Below are 27,427 nucleotides of genomic sequence, written 5' to 3'. Positions count from 1 at the left end.
AAGGTAGCTCTAGATGCAACTTCATCTGTAGAACTTTCAAGAATATCAGTAAGATTTAAGCTATCAGAAGAAACATCAGCTGCAGATTTCCCATGTGGAGAATTAGTACGCTTCTGAACAGGCATAAGAAAATAGTGAAGCTTATGTACTGAACCTGAAAGGTATATTATGTATGTTGCTGTAAGTCTTTGGCTTTGTTTTTATGTGTGTCTGTAAACCACATTGAACCCTGAAAAGGGGAGTTTAGTGGTCTATAAAAATAAATTTGATATTGATATCTGAAATTTTCCTTCAGAAATCTAGAAAATAGATCTTTAGATGGAATTGTTAATAACTGAGGGAATTTCCAAAATTAGGTGCCTAGCATAATTGTCAATCGATCGAGAAAGAACCATTTTTATCTTGCATAAAAAACAATTCAGAATGTTACACCTGTTGAACCTGATTTACTAGGTACTCCACTTGTTTGTCTCGAGAAGCTTCGTTTTCTTCCCGTTTTTGCAGCTGAGAGGTGCTTAGAGTCACAACAGGAAAGGTCCAAGAACATATCTTGTGGAAGGATTCCAAAGCAGTCTTTATTGCTTCCAGCATCACCAGTGGTGGTTTAACCAAATGAGGTATAGATGTTTAAATTTCTCCTTTGAGCACCTATCAGCTCTTTCACAGAAGCTGTAGTCCCTTTGGGTCTCAGTAGCCATGGTCCACATCCAGTCATGCTCAGTGGCATTTGCTCCATCATCGAACACTGCTCCATGAGGTACTGGTCTAGAGGAGAAGGAGGAGGAACTGTGGGGCCAAGTGGGCTGAGTATAAAATCACTCCTACGGCTCAAGCTCTTTCTGCCCGACTGGAGTCAAAGCAAGCTCAAAGGTAGGAACCGGCAGTTTAGCATCAAAATGAAGCAAGTTAAAGGTAATATCATTGAAGGCTGGTAAAGTCAGGTACCATCTTACTGTATCAATAAACAGTAATTCTAGATATCTAAATAACCATCACCTACAAATCGAACACAATTGAAATATTGCATATACAGATTGTTAAAATGTATACCCATACTGCTTTTTGAAATTCAATATTATCACCAGGTGAAAGAATATATTTTGTAGCACAGATAGAATTGGGGTCCAAGTTACATCCTTAAATTTATTGGATTTGATTCTGATCTGACGGACCTCCTGGGAATCCAGGGCTAAATCACTAACCAACAAGATTTCCCACAAGCTAGCAACCTCATTCCATTAGCAGTTTGCTACAGATGTAAACAAGTTTGTGAGGAAGTGTACAGGAAGTTGTTAGTCCCCCCCTTAATGACACTCACAGGTTCACCTTATGAGGCACTAGAGACTAAAGTGTATAGTAGAAAAGGTGGGATTCAAGCAGACACGGCTATTCTGCTGAGCCAGGATGGCGTGGCTCAGACTGAAACAGAATTAAAATCCATAGAGGGCCCAGAACAAGAAGGCAAGGTTCTCCAGGGGATTCCTAGGAAGTGCTGAACTGTCTGACCTGGGAGAAGAAGGGGACTCCCCCTCCACATAGGCTTCCCCTATATGAGTGTCCAGGTTGAGAACAGAAGACTACCAAGGTAGGAAGTCTTTTTCTAGGAGAGTTTGATTCTATGTGACTAGGCTAGTGGTAGGTCCTGGCTAGAGTAAGCTGCTTTTAAACTGCTGCATCCTGTGTTTGGGGTTGGGCAAGAAGATAACTCTGAGAGAATGTTTTATTGACTTTACAAGCAACTCTATATGCAAGACAGCCTGTCTGTGCAGTAAATAGGCTTCAGTATATTTAGATTAAGAAATAAAGAATTATTGTTTAACGTCCATGCCTAGTCTGGCTGTTCTGTGAAGCCTCAGCACTTAAGCTGGACGATAAGAATTTATTTATTTATTTTTTAGGATTGATTTACCACCTTTTTGAAATAATTCACTCAAGGCAGTGTACAATAAGAATAATTAGCTTGTTAGTTCATTAAATTGTGCACACAGTTTTAGGTGACTTGTATAGAATTAGGGGGTAAAGCCTTAGAATTTGATGTGTGTAAAGTTGATTTATGTTCATTAAAATTTCTTATGTGAGTTAATCAAATTTTGCATGTACATTAATTTCTGAGAGGAACTGAAAAAATAAAAATCTGAAGAAAGGCCAAAAAATTCATAAATGACCTAACAATAATACATCTCTAGCTAATATGGTGGTAATGGGTGTCAGCCATATTTGTGAGTTTGGATCAGTTTTATGGCCTACAAAAATCTAAATTGGCCAGGTCTTGGTGAGGGAGAGAAAATTAATTTTGGTATCAGCAATATTCAGCTGTTATCTATATAAGTGCAGAAAACAAAGAGCAAATAGGTGAAACCACTGCTGAATATACATATACTGTAACTTAAATAGCTTTTTTGATGGTTATCTAAGACGGCATCGGCAATGTAGGGCATTTCATTATAATTCCAAAAACTGGCATTTGCCTTTTGCATTTTCTGCCTTATTTGTTTTGCAAATTAGTCAAAAGGAAGGGTGAGTTACATAGGGGGTCTTTTACAAAGCTGCACTAGTGTTTTTAGCTTGCAGTAAAAATCAGCTGGCAGTAAACGCTGAGATGACCATTATATTCCTTAGGGTGTCTCAGCTTTTACTGACAGCTGATTTTTACCGTGAGCTAAAAATGTTAGTGTGGCTTTGTAAAAGTCCCCCATATTGTCCACAGTGGTTTGTCAGCCCAGATCCGGACCATGATCAGCTGGGTGGAGCTCATTCTTTGGGTACAGTCCTTGCTACTAGTGGTGGAGATGGAGCTCTAATCTGGCTGGATTTATCTATGAGCCATGAATGTTTCATTTCTCTGAAGTATGGGGACTTCTAGACTGGGGCTAACACCTGCTTACCAAAGCTTAAAAGAGCCGATCGCAAGGTGTGCTGAGGCATCCAACATTAAGTTTCAAATGCGTGTGCACTACCCACATGCTAAAAATATATGTTATTTTTAGGCAGAGGGAGCGTGTCTGGGGGAAAAGAGTGGACATGTTTGTCCTAATCAGTTAGTGCATCAGCATTTCCACATGCTAACTAATTAGTGCAGGATTACAACGTGAGCTCTTACTGCCTGCAAAACAGGTGGTGGTAAGGACTCACGTGCTAATTTTTGTTAATGGCCACAAGCTAATGGCAATATTAGCACATGATCCATCCAATTCATGGGGTTGGAGTAGATCTTTATAGCAGAGGCAACAATTCTTCGGGCTTCTTTTATCAAGCCGTGCTAGTGGTTCTTGCATGGCAATGCCAACGGAGTTCAAAGTGGATGGGTTTGGTTGGCATTCCACACTGGGAACCACTAGCGTGGCTTGGTAAAAAAGAGGCCCTTAGCTATTAAACACTCAATTGGATACATGCTTCTTGTATCCTACTTTTATTTAACAAATCACATAAGCCATCAGTGACGACTCATTTCACATGAGCAACTGCTCATGACTCGCCTTAATCTTCATTGGCTCAAATTACTTGTGATATGCACTGAACTTTATTCTTCACTCTTAAACTTCAATTAATCTTCTTAAAATTTATCAAAATATCACCTATATGAGAAATGCGGACCAACCGATATGGGCCATGGTTTGCTTATGCATCAGAGGAGGTCCTATATATAACTGAGTGGTCCTTTTACAAAGGTGCACTAGCATTTTTAACTCACGCTAAAAATAAGCACGCTTTAAACATTAGAGACAGCCATATATTTCTAAGGGTGTCTCTAGTGTTTAGCACGTGCTAATCATTAGTGCACACTACAAATGCTAATGCGCCTTTGTAAAAGGACCTCTCAATGTTGGAGCTTGATCAGAAAGTTTTTGTAAGTTGGTTAAGGTGTGGTATTTTACAGGAAGAGGGCGGTGGGATCTCAGTTAGTGGTTTTCCTTCAATTGTATGGGGCTGGTTAAGCTGCAGATGAATAATGAGCTTTCTGTATTGTTGCTGTTTTTATTTATATTAATTATTTTTATGATGTTTATTTGATGTTTTAATCTTTGTATGCAGTGGGAGTTAACCGCATTTCATAAGACTGGTTCTGTGTTTGCGGTATATATGTATTATGAATCAATCAATCAATCAATAAAATATTGAACCTACTGCTAACAAATACCCATGTGTACACTTTTATTGTGACTTGTGAACTCTCTTGTATTATGCATATACGGCCTCTTTTACAAAGCCACGCTAGCGATTTCTTCAAAGTAAACAAGAGGAAGCCCATAGGAATTGAATTGGATTTCTCTCACTTACCATGCAGGAATCATTAGTGCAGCTTTGTAAAAGAAGCCCATAATTTGGTTACAACTTTGGGTGCAAAGATATTTAGTTACACATGTATTAGGGAAATGAGCACCGAGCTTCAGTACATTGCTCCAACATATAGCATATTACATAAGCCCCTAAAAGGGTACGTTGAAGAAATAAGACTATAAATGACAAACTTCTAACCATTAGCCAGTTATTATTGAAGAAATGAAAGCTCAATAGCCTTTTCTTTGCTTCACTGTTTACCTTTTAATATTATTGGTTGAAGGAAGAAGAACAGGGATACATTACACACTGAACCAAAAAAGAGAGAACAATCAGACACCTTTGAGATCTAGCCATGACATTTATTTTTTTCTTATGAATTAACAATGTAATGTTCCTGTGTAGAAACCTCTGTGACAAGGGTCCACACATTAATCACATTAGACTTTGTTCACCTTAAATAAACAGAACATACCAAATTTTGTTTTGTTCTCTTTTTTTTTCATTAAGGTTGCTAATCTTGCCTGTTCACTCTCAGCAAATGAAGATGGAATAAAAATTGTTCAAATGGCAGCCAAACACTTAGAGACACTGTGCCCACAGGTATTGTAGTAATTTTATTTTAAATGTATTCTCTGAGGTTTTTAATGTATCTTATGTACTGCTGTACACTGGTCTTCTTTTAGGGGTCCTTTTACCAAGTTGCGGGAAAAAAGACCCTGCACTAGTGGTGGGGGTCGTTTTTCCTATGCACGAGGGCCCTTTTTACCGCAGCGGGTAAAAAGCCCCCAGACACACGTGGCCATGCGGTAAGAGAACTCTTACTGCATGACCATACAGCGTGGAGCCCTTACCGCCACCCACTGAGGTGGCAATAAGGGCTCCCACGCTAACCGGGCAGTGCATGGCGATGCCCGATTACTGCCGTGCAAGCCATTTCTGAGTTTTCTTTTTCCTCCAGAAATGGCACATGCTCGGGTCGGGATTACCACCGGTGGCTGTGCTGGACCAGCAGTATTTCCGGAAGAGCGAGCGGTAAGCCACTCTGTAAAAGGGCCCCTTAATAAGCTGTAGTAAGCACTAGCACTTGCTTACTGCAGGATGCACTGAGGAATCCTGTGAAAATTTTGCAATGGCCATGCACCAACCACATGCTAAACAATAATTTAAAATTTTCAGCAGAGGGGGCATGTCTTGGGGGGGTGGAAAGTGAGCATTTCTGTGCTAATCAGTGCATCAACATTACTGCACGCCAACTGATTAGTGCAGGATTAGGGCATGAGTCCTTACCTCATACAAAATAGGTGTTGGTAAGTGCTCCCACACTAATTTTTTTGTTAATGGCCATGCGCTAATGGCAACATTAGTGCATGGCCATTAATTTGGAAAATAGAAACTAGGCCATTCTCGGGTTGCACTAAAAATGGCCTTAGTGCACAAGAAAGACCTGCAAAAAAAAAAAAAGAACAGTAAAATCGGTTGGAAATGTACATTAAATCGCATAATAAACTGGACTGTACCTCAACCTACAGTCTGCTCAAATAACACTGCTTTAATTTGCTTACAAAACAATAAATAATTAGTTATTGAATGAACGGCTACCGGAAGCAAATTCCACAATGAGGCAGCCTGATAAGGAATGGAAGCAGAGAGTTGACTAAAAAACTTAACCGATTTCAAATGATGGAAACCTGGCCTCTCAACATCTACCTAATAATAGGAAAACACTTAGCAAATAAAAAGGTACATTTCCCTGCAAAATCAAACAATACTGTACTGGTGCTACTCTGTTACATTTGAGAAATCCCACACTAAAAGATCTCTTTTGAAGAAGGAAAAACAATAAGGGGGCAATATTATAGCTAAGCACCCCCCTGTGACTCGTGCTGAGCAGGGCCATGCCAATGCAGTAAGCGGGGTAAGCAAGGCAGGGGGGCGCCTGCCTTCGAGGGGCCCTGCTGTCCGCTCACTTGCAAAATCTTTTACCTTGAGTTCTATCTCCCCTGCCCTCCTTTTCATGGTAAACACAGAAGTGAAAGCAACACAGCGGTATTCACTGAGGCAGGCAGACTCTTCAAGCTATTTGAGAGAGTACAACCAGATTGCTATATATGCTTTGGTTTCGTGATAACTCCTCACTCAGGGTGAGCTTCAGAGCTTGCACAGCATTCAAATTAAAGAGAACCTGAAATTTTAAAAGTGCTAAAAATAAGTTTTAAAAGTATTTGCATTAAATCTAATTGCAGAATTCAGGTGCTGGGAGTCTGTACTTGGTTGTCATATGCTCAGACTTGTTTAAATCATATGCAAATTTGTCCGGTTTTGGGAGGTTCTCATTTGCATATTTATGGATAAAAATGATGGAATGTTTACAGCCTTAATGTTAGGTTATGGCTCTGATCAAAAGTGTGAAGTTTGGTCCAAAAACGAAGGATTTATCTAGCGTTTTTGACTAAAAATTCCCAGTGGCTGTGTGTTAATCTGCATTCAAATAGAGCTCTCTGATTGGATAATCAGCTTCTGTTAGAAATCTGTCGGGAAGGGAACAGAGTGAGACAGCAACTGACTGTCGGTTTGGCCAAGAGAGACATGCAGCTGTGAGTTCCTGTGTGTGTTGACTGAAATTATAAAAGAGTGCCCGATTATGTGGTAAATGAGAAAATGAATGAATGAAAAGAGGTTGGTGGAGATTGAAGTTTGAGTCTAGTGAGAAAAGGATCTGAATATTTCAGGATTACTTGAAGTTTATGAAGAATAGAAAAGGGTGAATTTTAGTTTAAGAGTGTTTAAATCCTATAAGCTATATACAGGCTAGGTAGATTTAAGTGACTGTAAGCAAGGAAACCTTAATATTTGATCTGAAATAAATATTTGATCTGAGATAGTTGATCAGAGATAAATGTTTGATCTGAATTATATCCATTGGTGCAAAGGAGATTAGAAAAAGAATCTTTGGAAACTAAGAGGACTTTGCTCACATTTTATTTTTTTTGTTTTTTGTTACATTTGTACCCCGCGCTTTCCCACTCATGGCAGGCTCAATGCGGCTTACATTTGAATTAGCATTCCTATTTTGATTTGGAAATATTTGAAGTGTTATGAAAATACATTTTGCTTTAATGAAATTGCTAAACTTTAGAGTCAGAGACTTATCAATGAGGGATACATACAGTGCTATTTTTTCCTGAGGTCAGGCTTACTTGCCTGTTCCCTTCTGTTCCTGCTCTGCTAGACGGGGGGGGGGGGGGGGGCGCCAACTGATAGTCTGCAGGGGGGCACCAGAGACCCTAGGCACGGCCCTGGTGCTGAGAACCAATTCTGTTGGGCAATTCCAAAATATTTGCGTCCTTCATTACAGTAACATAATTCTAAGTTATAATAGTGATGATTCTTTCAACTTATTATTGTGATGTCTGTTCTTTTGATTTCACTTATTTCTAGAAGTCATTTTCACTTATAAGAAGCACCAATGTTTTTACATTTTCTAAGTTTTGATTTTTTTTTTTACTTATAATTGTGATATTTTTGTATTTTTATTGACAATTGTGTTAAAAGTTTACTTATCTCTATAAGTCATTTTTGTTTTACAGTGGTACCAATATTGTGACATTTTAATGTTTTTTTTAATTATATTCGTTTTATGATTTTGACATTAGATAATTATCTGATTGTCTCTTTTGTGCAGTTTCATTTACTTGTATGTATATATTTGCTGACATCTTAAGATATCTATGTGTTTTATTTAGACTGCAAAGACTCCTGAGGCAGGCCAAAACACGGCTGTGTCGAGTCTTTTGAACTACAAAATAAATTTGGATTTTTTTACATTGTCTCAAGGCTACGTTCTTGAGTCATCTTCGCTGTGTTCTATATGATTTGAGCATGCAAAGACTGCTATTCTTCTGTGTTTACATAGATTAAATTAAGATAGTGCCAATGTGGCCGAATGCTGAGTCCTATAATTTTATTGAATTCAAAATTATAATTATGACTTTCTAATCTATTTTTTATCAAGTGAATGTCATTGAAAGAATTAGAAAAATGTTAATATAATCTTTGTTCATCGAGTTTGAGCTTTCATTCTGTAGCAGAATAAAGCTATAGAAAATATGTGAATAGCTACAGTAGGATGAACAGAATAAGATTATCTCAAAATTTCTCGGTATTCTTGAAATTATAAAATATCATATTTAATTAACAGGTGTTATTTACCACATGATATATATTTCTCTCCTGCTATATTTCTTCCAGCTCAGTCACAATCAGACTGGAATTTGGTACCATAAGACTTCATTCATACTATCTAGGGAGTTTCACTTCCTATATTACATATCCTCTTCTCCCTCCTTCCACATGCACACACTGTAGGATGACTGGCTTAGCTCCCTTAAGACTGATTAACCTCTACTTGGTTGTATGGATATCCAGAGCTGCCAAGTTACCCAGTTCCAAAAGAGAGACTTGGCCAGTTGTGCTTTTAAACTTACACCCTAAAAGAGTATGGGATTTGTAGTCCCTGATTCTACCCATTGACATCAGTGCAACTGGTCCCATAATGCACCAGGATAGAGTTGTCAGAAATCCAGAACTGGCCTAAAATCTACCCCCTGGAAATGGGTAGCTTTTGAAGTTCTGGGATATGAACAGAACAACCACAACTCCCTCTACCTCTTGAGTCCATGAAAACCTCGTATGAACTCGAGAGAGAACGTCCCGACCTGAGAACAGAACCAAAAACCTTTTGAATAGAATTAGTCTCTAGGCTGACCACTACATAAATTCAGATGACAATAATAATAACAGGGTTACCATATGGCTCCAGAAAAAGGATGGCAGATTGAGTCTGTCCCTTGCTTTCAATGGAAGTAAAATCCAGACTGGCTCAATCTGTCCTCTTTTTTTCTGGAGACATATGTTGATCCTAAATAATACCCCTCCCCCCCCCCCCCCCAATTCAGCCTTCAGCATTCATCACATTTAAAAGCAAAAGCATCAGATGTTATGTGTGTGCTGACTGATATTCAGAGCACTGCCCAAAAGTAGGACAGCAAAGAGGCTTGCCTGGTCAGTGGACTGAAAATCACCGCTAAGTGGGTAAGTCCTGACACTTTTCTGACTTCATCCCTGTATGCAGCCTGCCTCCCTCCTCTTCCAGTGGACGACACCACAAAATGGCGGCGCCCAGCCCCGCTCATTGCATCATGGGATGCACTGGGCGGGGCTACAGACCATGTAAGGGAGCGATTCCCTTACATGGTTTGTAGCCCCGCCCAGCATATCCCAGGATGCAATGGGCGGGGCTGTGCGCTGCCATTTTGCGGTGTTGTCCACTGGAAGAGGAGGGAGGCAGGCTGCATCCCTCCTCCAACTAAAGGTAGGGGGGGCGGGAGGGGGGTTGTCACTACTTCGACTTACGCTGGACCATCAGGGATTGGTATGACAACGCTGGGGGGGGGGGTAGTTGGGGTGGCTTTGCTCGCTGGGTGGGAGGGTGGGAGAGGGTAGGTGGGCCGGGAGGGGGTTGTCACTACTCCTACTCACGCTGGGGCCACCAGGGATTGGTACGACAACGCAGGGGGGAATTGGGGTAGACCTCCAGCCCCCCCCCCCATTGCTCACTGGGTGGGAGAGGATTTGGCCGGCAGCGGCGGCCACTTGACATTTTCTGGGGTTTGGGGGGGCTGGAGACCCACCGGATCTCCAGCCCTCCCTGAACATGGGGGGGGGATCGTCGGACCTCCATCCCCCTGTTTGCATTTGCTTTTGGGGGGAATGGGGGCCTGCCAGCATGCAACTGCATGCTGGACAGAGATCACCATTCCTCCCCAATGATCGGTGCAAACCCTAACGCCAGCTCGGAGCTGGCGTAGAGTTTGCTGCGGCCAGCGACCCAATCTTTGGCGCGCTGGATGCTGATCATTGGGGATGAATGTGTTAAGCGCTGATTAGCATGCATTTGCAAGCTACTTGCACTAAGAGCCCTGTTTAGCATGCATTTGCATGCTACTTGCGCTACGAGCCCTCGAGTGCGTTGTTTCATGCGCTCCAGGGCTCTGATCATGGGTCGGCATCAAACTCCGGCACTAGTATGGCGTTAACAGCCTCTAGCACCGGAGTTTGCTTTTGATCATGAGGGCAGGTTGGTTTAAGTCACCAACTAATCAGGCTCATTTTGGAAACATACATTAGATAGTGTTTTTAATTATTCTAATTTGAAGCGATCCTTGCATGCATGACTGCATGCAAACCTATATTTTTTCTTTTGCTATTTAGCATAGAGCGAACCTGCCTTTCATGTAGCTGCTGCTTTCATTCAAAACATCTTAATTGCCCAGTTTGTCTACTTTCTTACATAGAAAGGCAGTCCTTTTATATATTCTTGCTGTATGTGTGCATGTGTGGGTACTTTTGTTGTAAGGGTGCTGGAAATGAAGATTAATGGAACTGGAGCTTTTTCATACTCACTGTTACTGTCTTTTTTGGTACCATCTTAATAAACATACCAGTTTTATCACCATGCTTTGTAATATTTGCAATTCTTTTCTTCACAGATTCTTGTGTGAGGGCAGGAACTTTGAACAAAGCAATACATTCGATCTATGGGGTCCTTTTACTAAGCTGAGGTAAGCATTAGTGTATGCTTACCACAGTGTAAAATGGCTTACCCTGGGACACATCCAGTGCATTACAATTCACTAACTGGTTAGCGCAGAATTACCTTGTGAGCCTTTACCACCTACAAAATAATGTCTGTAAGTGCTCATGAGGTCATTCTTTTTAATGGCTGCATGCATGCAAATAGCAACATCAGTAGATGGTTATTAATAGAAAAAAATAGAAAATGGGTCATTTTTCAGCTGCGGTAAATGTTTTTAATGCATAGAAAAACCTACATAAGGGCCCGTTAAGGCCACTTTTTACTACAGCTTAGTAAAAGAACTCCTATGTTTGCTTATATCTCTTCTGAAAAACTTAAACGTGGTGTAGCCACTCTTTCTGTGAATTGATCCCGAGGTTACCGAAAATAATTTCTTAAAAACTGTTGCAAAAAGAAGTTTCTGCTGGACAAGGAGTGTCAGATAGTCCAAGTTCTAACTGGCTGCTTTACAGGAAGGAGGCCCCAAACTACCTCCAGTCACCAAAAGAATTTAGTTAATTGAAAGGGAAATATCATAAAAATGTATTTGTAAAAATACAGTGAAACCTCGGTTTTCGTCGATAATCCATCCGAGAACAATCGGTGAAATCCAAAACCGATGAAATCCGAGGCAATTAACGAGGACGCCAAAATCGGGAGAAGGACGTCCATCTTCCGATACAAATTGGGAGATGGGCGTCCTTCTTTTTCGATGAAATCCGAGGCAAGCGACGAAAACCGAGACAAATTTCTAGTAAAAAAAAAATCTACGAAATCCGAAACCGATGAAAACCGACGTCAACGAAAACCGAGGTTTCACTGTAAAACAAACAAACAAAAAAAACAACAACCTGAAATCCTTTTTGTTTAGGCAAGTCTTTCTGTTCTATAAATATTATGTTATGTCTTCTTTTTTATATTATGATTCCAAATTGTGATACACCTAGGTGCAATCCAAATATATTAAATAAATAATGGGGTAAATATTCAGGTGGTGGCGGTCAGTACTTCTTTTGGCAGCCTTTGGCGTTTTGCCTTGATATTGAATGCTGGGGTTTATCTCAGCACTGTGACCAGCTGTCCCTTATCAGTTCACTGTGATACTTAGCACTTAACTGCCTAAGTTAAAACAAACAAAGATAGGACTGTTTTGTGCAATGCTATTTGTCCAGTTAACTTATCACCTTGTTTACTAAGACGCTAGCGGGTTATATGGTTAAGTGCTGAATACTGGGGGTCTTTTACTAAGGCATTCTGGTGATTTTAGTGCATACTAAAAATAGGCACGCGCTAAATGCTAAAGATGCCAATGTTTTCCTATGGGTGCCTATTTTTAACGCGCGCTAAAAACGCCAGCATGCCTAAGTAAAAGACCCCTATTGCCACTTAACTGTAGAAGTGCCAAGTCCAACCCAGATCACTCAGAAAATCGCTAGCTTCATGTTCAGCAGTTAGTGCTCATATTCAGCACCATTATTCAGTTAAGTGCTGCTGAGTATCAGTGGATAGCCCTGCACAAGAAATTTAACAGGGTAGGAGCCTCCCCTGACCAGTGAAATTGCTTTGACTATCAACCCTAATATTTTTACAGGGCCAACAACAATAATGTATCCAACAGGAAAAGAAAGAAAGATTTCACTTGACTGTATCTTGTAGAATACACACATGTAAATAAACATGTACAAAAAGACAACCATGTTGACCAAGATGAGGAGTAATGGACTATCCCTTAAATCCTCTGATAAAACTTTCCTTCATCCTTACTTGAATAGTATTGTCATACCCCTTCTCCTACTGTTGACTCTTCACCAGAGATGTCTTCTAGGTCCATGAGTGGACACACCCTCTGCTTACCTTCTTCACAGGCCCCAGGCTAAATATCCCAGAGTCCTCAAGCTTCTACTTTCCCTGCAAGATGCTGTTACAGGATACAAATCCCCCAAATCATAAAATCATCCTAGTACAGGGGCCCTGGAAACCAGTCCTTGAGGTCTACAACCCAGCCTGGTTTTCAGGATTTACACATTTAATACGTATGAGATCTATTTGCACTAGTTATGGACCTCAAGGACTGGATTTCAGGACCCATGTCTTAATATTTAGACCAAGTATTTTAAGTGCCAGTGCCCATGGATTTCCTCAGAAAACCCAAAAATCACTTCCACAATTGTACCTTTGGAGAAAGTTCAAACATAGAGAAGAGCCACACCTTTCTGAGAAATGAAACAACTAAACTTTCCCACAACATTCCTCATAATTAGGGTTACCATATGGCTCCAGAAAAAGGAGGACAGATTGAACCAATCTGGGTTTTATTTCCATTGCTTTCAATGGAAACAAAACCCGGACTGGATCATTGTGTCCTCCTTTTTCTGGAGCCATAAGGTAACCCTACTCCTAATTCAGACTTGACTTTCATAACAGTCACACTCACCTACTAAGGAACACACAAAAATTGTTTTGGCAGCTGGACTCTTACAGGCACCCACTGACCTTTGTACCTTTCAATAAGATGGCATATGTTTCCAGAGAAACCCGGGTAGAGATAGATGGCCTATTAGTATGCTTTGGTGGGAAGATGTAACAAACAGTAGAGCTGACCTGAAGACCTTTATAAGCACTATAGAACAGCTCTTGGTGAGAATCTTGGGTAATCTAGCTCCAGATAAGTGCTTATCTTATTCCTGGCCCCCTTCTTACTGTTTTTATTCTCTTTCCTGTGATCTCATCTTGTGGCATGGTCTTATCCTCTTTCATGTCCCTCTCCACCCCCTGCTTAATGTTCTCATCTTTTCTATCTCCTTCTCCAATGTTCTCGTCCTCCTTCCTCTCCCCCACTCACTGGTTTGCTCTGTTTCTTTCCTCCTACCTGCCTGTCCCCCCTGAGTCTCATTAGTGCAAACTAATACCTGGCCCTCTAGTCTTTCTTTTAACAAGAGCTACAAAACACATCTGAAAAGTGACAGAGGAGAGGGTGGATCCATCCAAGGACCATGTGGTTTCAGCTGTGACTCCCTTTTGCCACAGCAGATGAGTGAAAGGCTGCAACTTTGCCACTTTGCTCAAAGTAAATCACTTTGTTTCCATAATGATGTAGGCAATATATTAAGTTTAATAAACATGAACACCAGCTGTGTGAGGCTATTGACAACCATACAAGGGCCAATTATGACTACCATCTCACTGTAGATTTTCACAAACCAGTTAGAAATGTCCAAGAATGAGGTCTTTCCTTGCTGCCACTGTCTGCTCATGGTATTGAGGGTTCCACCCTTTGAGCAGCCATCTCCTTCTCTGTGTTATTGCTATCTGCTGGTGGGGTGAGGTTTAGTTTATCCTTTTCAATGGGATGCTTCCTGTAGGACAGGCAAGATTATAAAACACATAGCAGGATAGGAAAATATCAAATGTGTTGGTGAAATTGCAGAGACGTTTCCTCCTAGATCTGTCCAGGCACTTGAAGCATGTCTTTTAACAGGCCAAAAATCCTTTTAATGATTTAACAAGTCTATGTGTTAACAATGTTTTAGCTGTCTTCCAAACACTACACTGCCAACAGTATGAAGAAGAAGAGGAAGGGTATGGATGTGGCAAAGATGCAGTAGAATTATTAAAAATCAGTTAAGTGTACTTTGTGGTCAGTTCAGAGGTTTACAATGTAATCAATTGGGGAAATGTCCCTGACTCAGCTCTGGTAACTTCATAGTGTAGGTTCTCCACTGGGAGAAAAGACTTACCTTCAAGGGCCCGTCAGTAAGGGTGTGCAGCTGAAGCATGTTTGTTTTGTTTAATTTCACATATTGTTACAGGAATTTTCTGTGTGTGTGTGTCTTTTGGGGGGGAGGGGCAATATAATAAATAGCTCCCACTGTTCAGAAGTATACACTATTTATGACACAGGAAAAACACAGATTTTTTTTTTCCTTTCAATTCAGCCAAAAAAAACACCAACAACATGAAATTACATAGAAAATGTTGACATTTTCCATGTCATTTCAAATGAATGCACATCCCTTCCTATCAGTGTGTTCTGACACAATATATTTCTTTCCTGTGACATCTTGAATGCAAACTGAATCAGTAAATTTGTGAATCTACGTTCTCTTGTTCACTCAGTTGAGGTCCTCACAGTTCCTCCCAGGACTTCAAGGCTGGCCCTATGCTGACTCTAATAAATAATAATAATAATAATAATTATTATTATTATTATGTTCCTCCTATCTGGCAAGGATTTCCCTCTGTACTTGGTCAAAAGGCCATTGATGCTATGGATTTAGTAAAAGTTAAAGGGCATTCCTGCGCTGCAGTTTACGATGTCCTCTGTAATTTTTCTGAGGCCTGTAATACCCTCCAATATTACACTTATTTCAAGTGGATCTTGTCAAGCCTTCTTTATAATAGCAATTATATAATAACAAGATAACATCTGTATCCTTCAGTACCACACTTTGCTTTATAAATGCTACATTTATTCAGAGCTAGTAGCTACAGTTTGACTTAGAATAACTAGCTTGCTATTCATTAGCAATCCTACTACTTTGCCCCAGGTTGGCTAAAGAACTGATTTAATAAGTTTGTGCTGTAGATGTCTGTTTTGGTGGGCTAAATGCATTGTTCCCATTACATTTTTTTTTCTTTCTGGGTTTCCAGACATCCTTGTAGGAGGACTGCAACCTTTGTTTAAATCAAATTGCATCTCCAAGCTATCCATTAAAGTCACTTCAAGTCCTTCCCCTCTATCAGGCCATTTATAAATAGATTAAGTAGGATGCAACCCTTGAGCACACTAGTGGTCACACCATACCATTTCCCTTAGTTTCATTTGACATCCCACTGAATTCTGACTTTTAATCAGTTTTGATCTAAAAGATAAGAGAATCAGTGCTTGGATTTTTTTTTTCTTTATTGCAAAGACATGACCAACTTAAATTTTGATGCCACGCAAAATTGCTTTTCAGAAAGAGTGGGGCTGGATCTCCATAAATATTCTCTTTATGCACACAATCCCAACCCCCAGCTACAAATTTTGACATTCTTGCATTCAATAGAGAAGCCTGCATACCTTGCACATAGCCCCTAGCTACATATCACCATTCATTTAGGACTAGATTCAATATATGGCACCTAAAAAAATCGGTGCCAAAAACCCACACATAGAGCTATTCTATAAACCTCACCTAAAGATAGGCATGGTTTATTAGAATACATATAGCACCTAAGTTTATAGAATAAAAGCATATGGCTAATTTAGGCATGGATCAGGCATATTCTATAACTCTGCTTATACATTTTAGAAATGCCATGACCCATCCATGCCACTCCCTTGGACATACCCCCTTTTGAGAACCGCACAGTCCAATTTACGAGCATGTTTTAGTAGAATACACTTACGGCCCTGTTTACTAAGCCACGTTATAGGCGCGTTAGCAATTTTAACGCACGTTAACCATGTACGCACCTACAATATCCGTATAGGCACCTACACGGTTAGTGCATGTGCTAATTGTAGGTGCGTTAAAAATGCTAATGCACCTTAGTAAACAGGGCCCTTAGTGAGCTATGCATGCGTAAATCCTAATTATTGCCAATTAGTAGCAATAATTGCTTGCTGATCAGCGTGTTACCCAATTAAGTTCCATGCACAAATTAGCGACTCTAGTCGCCATATATAGAATCCAGGGGTTACTGTATATGGAAACTGATTTCATTCCTTCCTTCCTGTTTTATTTCCCTTTATTTTCATCCTTCTGCTCCTTTCGTTTATCTCTTTTTTTCCTTTTCATTGCAGAACATATAACTGAGAGAATGTTGTGCCCATTCTTATATGTTCCCTGTTTTTTTCTATTTTATCTCAACTCTTCCTTTACCGTATTTCAATCCTAGAGGCAGACATACTAAACTGCAAAATCACTTCAAAAAAGTGGAACATTGTGGAAAATATGCCAACATTTTGGCATTTGGAGCAATTTTCTGCACGACCCACATTTGTAAAGTGACTTTGCAATGTGGCCCTCTAAGAAATCGACTAATGAGTTGCTGCAATAACAAAACATAGTAATCAGGTCATTAATGCATAATTTAGCAAAAATAAGTATACTTTTAGTTGTAGGTCTATGGAGATCAACTTTTTCTGTTATCTGGCACAGTTTTCAAAGGGACTGCAAGGCCCATGTCACAGCCCTCCAGAAGCTTCAAATCCTTATTGAGTCAGTAGGCTTGTCTCTCAATGGTGCAAAAAGTAAAATAAATAAATAAGTAAATAAAGCCTACCCCATTTTAACTCCACCCCATTACAAAAATGATCCCAAGACCCAAGACCTTTCACCTTACCTTACTAGAAGCTTATCCCAAAGCACAGCAGTCTCTCTATGGAGCAAGAATAATCCTACCTCATTCCTGCCCCGCTAGCTGCATCTTGGAAAACGGTGATGACTGACCTCTAGAGGTGAGGGACTCTTAGGTGTCAGCCAGTATCTTTTTCTGGAAATCTTTCTTGCTCCCCACTATGCTTTGGGTAAACTGCTGGGGAATACTGTACCCAGCTCTCTGGGCTTCATTTTGTTTAAAAAGGGAGCAGAGCTTAAAAGGAGTAGGGTTTAAATAACAACCTGAAGTTTCTAAAAATATTTTCACCACCAGAGGGCTCACAAGCCTCAATGGAAATGAGTTTTCTGGGGGAGGAGGAAACCTTTGACATGGGCCATATGACCTCTTTATATTCTGTACAAGGGATTGTTATTTGAAAAATTTAATGTCTTGATGACTTCCCAGCTGTATCATATGAACTACGAGGCCTTTTACTAAAGTTTGGTGCATGCTAAGATGCCCATACGTATAAAATGGGTGTCTTAGCATTTAGAGTGAGCTAATTCCATTAGTGTGTGCTAAGCTTTAGTAAAAGGACCTCTATATGTCTATAAATAGGTGCTCAAAGGGCAGCAAGTAGGAGCCTATTCTATAAAAGAATAAGGAGACTTAATTTTCTTTATACAATACTAGCATAACAGCAAAAATATGTACCTATAACGTGGGCATGAGCATTTAACATCGCCATAAGTATGTGCTTACGTTTCAGTGATGCATACATAACTTATAGAATTCTATAAGTTATGCACATCTAAATGTATGCCCATCTATTAAATAAGTTCTACGTTGTATAATATATATATACACTAGGAAAAAATGCCCATTTCTGAGCCCAATGAAACGGGCGCTAGCAAGGGGCCCCCTCCCTCCATCCCTCTGAGCTACTTGCCTTGTTCGGGGTTGGCGTTTGCCTCGCGTTTCGGCCCTCCGAGTGTTATAGCTCCGCCCTCGACATCATGACATTTTGACGCGAGTGCAGTGCAGACCCTCCCTCCGTCCCTCCGAGCTACTTGCGTTGTTCGGGGTTCGCGTTGGCGTCGCGTTTCGGCCCTCCGAGTGTTATAGCTCCGCCCTCAACTTCATGACGTTTTGACGCGAGGGCGGTGCAGACACTCCAGGGCACACCGGATATCTTGGGCGCCTCAACTTCCGTGGAGGCTTCAGAACGTTGGGGTTGCCTTTTATATAGAGAGATATTGTCACACCTAGGCAAGTCACCTAGGGGTGTGCCAAAAGCTGAGAGTCACTGCTCTGGATACAGCATACAGGAAAAAGGGTCTCCAACTCCTTTCCAGATATCCAAAACAGCAGGAAAGCAAATCCCCTCTAGCAGAACTAAGAAAGTAGAGTTCCAAACAAGCAGAACAGTTCAATTCCAGGCCATATTTTAATTCCAGCCCTTCTAGGTAGCAAACGAAACAGGCAGGGGAAAATCAATCACCACCGGTATGTCTTCCAACATTATTATTATTATTATTCAGGTAATATGGCAAACTCATAGGAACAGTTCACAAAACTCATTCACTACACTTTCTTTCTGGTCCAGCTCTTTTACTTTCAGAGCCTGGCACCACCACTGCTCTTGTGCAGCCTTTCAACTTTTAAGTGCTCCAGCCTCATGGGCTAACAGCAGTTATGTAGCAGCTGTTCATTAGCAGCACTGCTCTTGCTTACAGCTCCAACTCATATGAAGGGACATAAACTTCAGTTCACAACAGGTTTTCTATTTCCATGCTCTTTACATGGCTGCTGCCCCTAGTGCACCTCTGCTCTGGCAGTGCTTTCACAGAACAGAGAAGAAGCTCCACCTGTTTCCCCTTTTATTCCAGGGAACCCTCTCACACACAGCAAAATAAAACCAAACCCATATAGCATGCGCTTCTTTCAGCACAAACATTATATCCCAAAACAAACTCAAGAGCTGGAGCCTTTTCACCATCTTTTGTTCTTTTTCAGTCCTAAATCACCAATTCTAAGAGTACCTTGGAGTAGCAGCCACCAGGCTCCCGAGGAATCCTCCTTAGCTTCTGGCCCCTGCAAACAAATGCTGCCATGCTGTCCCTCCCAGTAGACAGTTTGCTCCTAGAGAATCCATACTGCACAGATCTCCGTAACTGCTGGCTTAATAATGATACTTCAACACCCAACACTAGCAGTACTGTGGTGTCTATTTTGAAAGGGGGGAAAAGTCTCAACCGTTGCCGCAATCACTCAGAAAAGTTTTTTGGTTGCACGCAAAAAAAAGTCATCACCAACTTGAAAAACCCCCGTGGCTATCAATTTTTTAATTATTTTTTATATTTTAAATATTCAAAACATTGTTCATGCATCAATATTTTCTTCAATCACAGTCTTACAAAAAGTGCCTCAATACACTTATCTTTGGAATGTATGCTCCAGCTTGTGTATTGATTCCAACGGTTCCGTTTTGATATTCTTCCTCAGGGAACCAAACCGCAAAACATCATTAAAGCTTCATGCTGGCGATTCATCCAAATTTTGGACGTCCTCAACTGCCCCGTCACTATACCTCCGACACCCCCTAGAAATTTGGCCGTCCCTGCAACTGATGGGAAAAGGGGGAATTGATGTGGAAGGGAGTGCCCACACTGTCTCACACACACACTCATTATATACCCTGATTTTTGGTAATGGTACTGTTAACAACATAATTGCAATTACATCATCATCATTATCCTAGCACCCATTTCATTTCTTTCAGAAATGGGCCTTTTTAACTAGTATCATAATATTTTCTTTATGGAAAGGGTGTTGGATCCATGGAATGGCCTTCAGGTGGAGGTGGTAGAAAGAAAGATTGTATCTGACTTCAAGAAGGGTGGGACAAACACATAAGATCTCTAAGAGGAGAGGAAGGGATAACAAAGGGTAAGGATAGGCAGACTGGATAGACCATATAGTTTTTCTGCGGTTTCTATGTTTCTATAATGCCTCTGTGTTGCTCCAAGATGCAACCATATTTTCTAGATTGTATATATGATGCCAAAGAAATTGACGTTGAAAAAAGTGCTATTCTATAAACCATGCTTAAAGTTAGGCACAGTTTACAGAATAGCACTTATGCCCAGGGGCTGCACATAAATTTAGGTGCCACCATTTGCACCAACAAAAATATGGTATAAATACCCATTAAGCATGGAGCCCCAAAATTCTGTAATTCCACATGTCACTCAAAACCACACCCATGATCTGCACAAAATGCCCATGATCCTCCCATTTCTGTGTCCCCTTTCTTAGGCCAAACGTAACATTTAGGCATAGATCCCGTGCCTAAATTTACTTGCATATGTTCTAATTAAATCTACTTAGTGCTAATAATTCCTCGTTAAAAAGCCAATTAATGGCACTAATTGGCGCATTATGTAATTAAATTGAATGTGCAAATTGGGCATGCACCTAAATTTTCATGTATAATTGTTATAGAATTCAGGGGATGGTGGGCAATTCTGGCCACTGTAGGTTAAAAAATAATAATGGAATTAGAAATGGTACAGAAATTGTAACCATTAAGGAGACAAAATGACTCTCATGAAGAAAGGCTAAAGATGTTAGGGCTTTTCAGCTTGGAGAAGAGACAGCTGAGCAGAATTATGATAGAGAACTATAAACTCCTGAGTGGCGTGAAATGGGACATGCATGAAATAGTATATTTTAAATAAATCTTTAAACATGTTTCATTCAATGCATTGGCAAGCTCTGGAACTTGTTGCCCAATAAACTTGAAACTTAAAATCAGTTAGTATAGCTATGTTTAAAAAAAGGTTTGGACAAATTCTGGGAGGAAAAGTCCATAAACCATTATTAATATAGATCCAGGGAAAACCACTGATTATCCCTCGTGTAAAGTATCTGGAATCTTGCTACTCTTTGGGATCCTGCCAGTTGTTTGTGACCTGGATTGTTCATTGTTAGAAAAGGATACTGGGCTAGATGAACCTGTAGTCTGACTAGGTAATGCACTATTTATGTTCTTTTGTTAATTTTCCAATTCACAGTAAAGCAGAGCTTAGAGATTGGAACAACTGGCACTCAAACACAATCTCTGAGCTGTGCAGCACTATTATATGATCCAACTTTATTTGGAGCATATGTTTTAGTATTTATAGATCACCTCATTGACCCTGTGAATGATTTCCTTATGGGCTTCAACATATGGAAGAATCAAGCTGCACAGAGGGCAATTTTTAAACTCTGTGGGCTGCTTGCAAGTCTGCAGTTATTTTGTAGCCAGAGGCCTGCAGGCCAGTTTTTAAAAGGGGAACTCCCCAGAGAGTTAGTGTTCCTTCAAACCATATAATATATAATAAGGGCTTTTTTTCCCCTCCCAGAAAATTACTTTATTGTTAAAACTCTCCAGTTCTCTGTTAGTTTCCTAACAATTCAATGCACATATTATGTATTGAGCCTGCAAATATGTGGGAAAATGTGGGATACAAATGCAGTAAATAAATAAATGAAGAAGACTGAAATACCCTGGAGACACCTTTGATCAACATCATTCTTGTGTACAGTGGCACCTGTTATGTTTGTCCTCTGTCAGCAGGGACCAGTTGCTCTTACAGCACTTTATATAGTTACAGAAACCACAGCCAAAAGTATTATACAGGCAACTTGATGGGTGCCCGGAGATTTGGTAATGATTCCAAGGTTTGAATGACAGTTCTAAATGAAAAGATTCAGACTTCCTATCTAAAACAGATTTAAAATAGACTTTTGCATGCTCAAGATCTGTATATTTAGGATAGATTAGTATAGGATACTAGGATAGCTTCCTAAAAGAAAAGTCCATAAGCTGTTATTAAAATGGACTTGGGGAAAATCTTGCCAGGTACTTGTAACCTGGATTGGCCACTGTTGGCAGGGCCGGCCCTAGGGTTTCTAGCGCCCTCCTGCAGTCTATTAGTCAGCGCCCCTACCCATCCAGGGGCGGGATCACTATGGCTCCACCCCCACAGTAGACACACCCCTTTTACCAGCCATGGCATCTTTGAAAATATTACACCAGTATAGAAGAAAAATAACTTAGCACACAGACCAGGAATTAGGAGAACAGACAGTCTTACCAACTCTGAAAAACAATGTGTTATCGAAATTTCAGAATCTAACAAACAGATCCCTATTCAGACACTTGGCCTTGCAGTCACACATGTAGAACAGAGATAGCCCCTCTTCAAATTCTTCAAACATTAACCTGAAATCCTAAGAAGCAGCACAATAGCCTTCCCATCCAGCACAGCTTAGGATCTAGCTAGGGCAGACTTAATCAGCATAAACTAACATATTCTACAATCTGAGTTGGACAGACTAACAGGAGTTACTGAAGTGGGAATGAGAGATAGGAGATTGGTGATGGTTAGGAATTGAAATCAGGCATCTAGCCCTCCTGTCCTGTGAGTTGCTGTGTTGGGGGGTGGGGGTGGAAAAGAGTGGGTCAGGTGCAGCACTAAATAGCAGTCTCTGACAAAACAAGGGTCCAGGCTCTGCTGTGCTGTCTCTGAGCCATCTCTGGGCTGGATTCCAGTTCCTGGTTTCACTCTCAATCCCAATATGTTGAAGGGGTGGCTGCAGAGAATACTATGCTGCTGCTTAGCTCCTGAGCTCAGCCAGGCATAGTGAGTGCCTGTGCTGGAGCCTCCTCAGGCTTTCCTTCTTGCCCTGAAGCCGCTTGTCACTGGGGGGGGGGGGGCAGGGGGCAGAGGTTAGCTGAGCTCCCACAAGTTATTTCAGAGCCAGATTCAGTTGGAGCAGTGACATCCTCTGACAAACACAAGGGGATATTTCTCTGCTTGGGAGGGGGGAGGGGACGGGACGCTTTGGAGCCAGACTGAGTTGAGCTGAAGAGATTAGATACTGAAAAACAAAAGCCTCAGTAGAGCTTGCTTGCTTGCAAGCAAGCGCCCTTGAAGGCAGGCGCCCCGCTGCAGTGCTTACCCTGCTTACCAGGTTTGACCGGCCCTGACTGTTGGAAACAAGATGCTGGAATTGATGGACTTTCGGTCTGCCCCAGTATGGCAATACTTGTGTACTTATATATTTATGTAGGTGCCATGTTAGTGTACTAGAACTCTTGGAAATACAAGTTAAGAAACCAAAACAAAAGCTATATATCTAATTGTTTATATATGTTTCTATCTATCTATCTATCTATCTATCTATCTATCTATCTATCTATCTATCTATCTATCTATCTATCTATCTATCTATCTAGATCAGGAGTAGGCAATCACAGGTCTTCAAGGATCTCAACCCAGTTGGGTTTTCAAGATGAATATGCATGCAATATCTATTTACACACAATGAAAGCAATACATGCTTTGGTAATATTAAAAGATGTGGAGGCAGATTTAGAAAGGATGTAATCAATAGAAATAAAACAAAATAAAACATGGAAAAGAAAATAAGATGATACCTTTTTTATTGGACATAACTTAATACATTTCTTGATTCACTTTACAAAACCAGAACACTGTACCAGTGATTCATGGTAAGGATCCTGAAAGGGAACTTTAAAACAATACAGGAACGTAAGACCTTTGAAGTCAAAATGATTAAATATTTTGACACCCACCAGACAGGATTTAACAAAGATCTGGGTTTTCCAGCCCATTACAAAGCATAAAATTGTATTGCCTTGTAAATTGTATTGCTCTCCTGTCTCCATCTCACCTATCCACCCCCATCCTGTTAGACTGTCACTGAAATGCTTTGATGCTTCACTCATCCCCTGTCTCCATGCACATAGACTGTCCCTGAAATGCTTTGATGTTTCACTCATATATACTGTCATCTACCAACATTTGCTTATTTCCGATCTGACGAAGAAGGGCAACCTTCGAAAGCTAATCAAGAAATGTATTATGTTATGTCCAATATAAAAGGTATCATCTTATTTTCTTTTCCATGTTTTATTTTGTTTTATTTATATTGATTACCTTTAAAAGTGGACTAACACGGCTACCATACCTCTCTACTCAAGAAAGGATGTACAAACTGGAATTGAGATATCTCAGGTTCTGCTAGTATTTTAAAACAGAATCTGATAAAATACATGGTTCTTTAAATATATGCTTATATTCTGGTAATGTGTGGCAGTAACATCCATTTGAGAATCATAAAAGTCTAAAATATGAATGGGACAAATCGCTTTTACTGGTTTTCCCTGGTCTTCCATTTTATTTGTCATCTTTAATTATTATTTACTCCTCCACTCAAGGAAAAAATCTTTGGGTGATCCCTTTGGTTTTGCTGGACTTCACCTGATCATTTTTCTACCATGTGCCTATATTTTTAATTCATTTCCATCTTAGATTTGGACTGAATCTTCCCATAGGAATTTCAAAGTAGCTTTGAAAGTGCATCTTCTTGAGTTTGCTTTCATTGGAACCTAAGCTAGTTGGTTCTTGAGCTGAAAGGGTGGGACTGGGTAGCTACTCTGTAGTAGAAATGAGCAATTGTTCTCACGACAGAATAAATGTCAAAAAAACATATTTTTGTTGTTTTCTGTTATTGGAAAATGAAAACAGGCAGGGTTTTGTTTGCCAACAACAGGTTTGCAAACAGTAACTTCCGTTCCCCCCCCTGCAAGATCCAAACCCTTTCCCCACTTCAGGCCTGTGTACCTGGTGGTCTAGCAGAGTTAATTGGATCAGGAACAATGCTGATCTGCTCCTGCCCATGGCTAAGGCTTCATCCAATGTGGCGTCTGCAATTTTCTTCATAGATTTTTGGCATTGGATTGCAGGGAGGAGCAGACATTTTTCATTTTGTGTTTTTACAACCCAAGGGGGGACCTGCAAACAAAATGGACATTCCCCTAAACAACACAAGAAATGACACAAAATGAAAAATTTCTCACTGCCCATCCTTACACTGTAGTTTGGTGTCCTCTCAACTCTACCTGTTCTGTTCCTGTTCTTTTTTTCTTTCAAATGTTTTGGAAACCACTTTGCTGTTAGCTTTGAAAGGGGATATAGCAACTAGAATAAACATAAACAAAATCACGGGCACATAAATGTTTATCTTATAAATTACTTCAAACAAAATGTTGAACTATCTTGCAGATACATTAGAACATCTAATCAACCAGTGCTGCAATACAATTTATTTCCATACTAATGGATAAAAATATAAAATAAGGAGGGGAAAAAGGCCTCAAAGGTCTGTCGTGCTCACTGGTCAATGCCACAAATCCTTAAAAAGTTTACATATTGCTTTCTCAAGAGAAAAAAAAAAACTAAAAGAACTATTGTATCCAGCGGAGTTACCACCTATATCTGTTCTGCACGGATTGATTGTATTTTGATGTTTAGTTCACAGTTAGTGTTTCTATTTCACTGCAGAATGAAGGCAGAGTGAAATATGGTCCCTTAATAAAGCATGAATGCGAAATGGGACCTGTTGGGAATTAACAGATAAGTGCCAATGATTTCAGTGTTTAGTATTTGCAGAAATAATATGCTTTGAAGGCTAACCTGATGTGAATGGAAAACTTATATAATTGGGAGAATGTAGAAGATTAGTGAATAAGAAATGAAAAATTAAATAAAATTAATTATTTGGAGGTTTTTTCAGGCCTATGATAAAGGGCAGTCTGTGTCGGTGCTAAAATTATCCTGGCATTGACCAGTGAGTACGACAGACTTTTGAGGCCTTTTTCCTCCTTATTTTATAATTTGATCCATTAGTGTGGAAATAAATTGTATTGCAGCATGTGTTGATTAGATATCTTATGCATTAGCAACATAAATGTTTGTGTGCCAGAATTAGAAAATAAATGTTTGTTTTTTTCCTAAAACTGTCAAACAGCCGACTATGCCTTGAGGGGGGAGGGGAATCAACTACTGAGGGATTAAGGACCACGATATCCCCTAATCCCTCCAGTGAAGTGCTGCTCATTTAGAAGCATTTTACTAAAACCTAGATATATCCCAGGTAATAGGTGTAAATCCTAATATTAATCATTTTGGAAATGGAGAATGCACATATATATTTTTAGACTCCCCCTAGACCCATCCAGAACACATCCAGACAGTGCATCCTTTCATATGCACTTTTTAGGAGTTCTAGATGTGTACTGTACATCCTGGCTTTGTAAAATTAAGATTTAGATGTTTATACAATATAAACATCTAAATGCAGATGTATGCATTAATAAAACCCACCATTAACAGCATCATGTTGAAGAAGTTTGGATCATCGTAATGATTCTTTATTGAGTCTGTTGGATTTTTCTGTAGCCTTTGACACCATGGACCTTGAGATTTTGCTGTGGTATGTCTGGTGGCACAGTGTTAGGGGTTCACCATATTCTTATTTTGTCTTTTTTTAGCAATAAGATTTCAGCGAATAGTGTTTGTTTCTGGGGGTTCAAATGCTAAAAGTATCCAGTATAGGATTCCACAAGGGTATAGTTTATCTGTCATCTTCTTTAATCTCTATGTACAGCTCTTAGGGGAGTTGACAAGGCAAAGGGGGTTTTAATGTTTTTGTTATGTTGATGTTCAGAGTTTTACTGATTTGGATAGTGACTGGTCAGCATCTAGAGATATCTTGTTTAAAGGCAGTAAAAGTATTCATGAATCACAGTAAGTTAAATATGAAATGCAGTAAAAGTGAGGCCTTGTGTCTTAGATGATGAAAAATGAATTTAGATGTTCCTACCTTGCCTATTGGGAGGTTTTAATATTCAATAATACTGTCACTCTCCTACCCGTATGCAACGTGTTTGCGGGAAACTATTGATATAACAATATAGTGGAGAAAAAAAGACCTCAGGTCACTCGGCTAATCCTCGTTTTTAAAGGACAAGCCTTTTGTATAATGAGGAGGCCTTATCAGTCATGGGTCTCAAAAAAAACTCCACTAAATGACTTATAAATTTCTAGTCCCAACAAACAGATGCATAAGAGACACTGTTTTTAAATACATTCAAGCTTGGCAAGAGTACTTATCTCAATGTAAGAATGCTTAGAAAGTCCAGCCGTATTCAATATGTTCTTTTGACATTCGAAGGTCCCTTTCGAATGTCAAAAGAACATATTGAATACGGCTGGACTTTCTAAGCATTCTTACATTGAGATAAGTACTCTTGCCAAGCTTGAATGTATTTAAAAACAGTGTCTCTTA

General features: G+C 40.0%; 1 protein-coding gene across 1 annotated transcript in view; it reads left to right on the top strand.

Annotated features, from left to right (window-relative positions):
- The window catches only part of CTNNA3 (catenin alpha 3), a 1,864,538-nt gene that overhangs the window by 1,227,313 nt on the left and 609,798 nt on the right, over positions 1 to 27,427 (top strand). Inside the window, 1 exon segment of the mRNA XM_030204967.1 lies at positions 4,789 to 4,881. Within this exon segment, the coding sequence (XP_030060827.1) occupies positions 4,789 to 4,881 (93 nt within the window).

This window comes from Microcaecilia unicolor, chromosome 5 (assembly GCF_901765095.1).
Source record: "Microcaecilia unicolor chromosome 5, aMicUni1.1, whole genome shotgun sequence".
In the NCBI taxonomy this organism is placed as follows: Eukaryota; Metazoa; Chordata; class Amphibia; order Gymnophiona; family Siphonopidae; genus Microcaecilia; species Microcaecilia unicolor.
The sequence above is the reverse complement of the archived record's forward strand: the minus strand, read 5'-3'. Positions and strand labels throughout refer to the sequence as shown.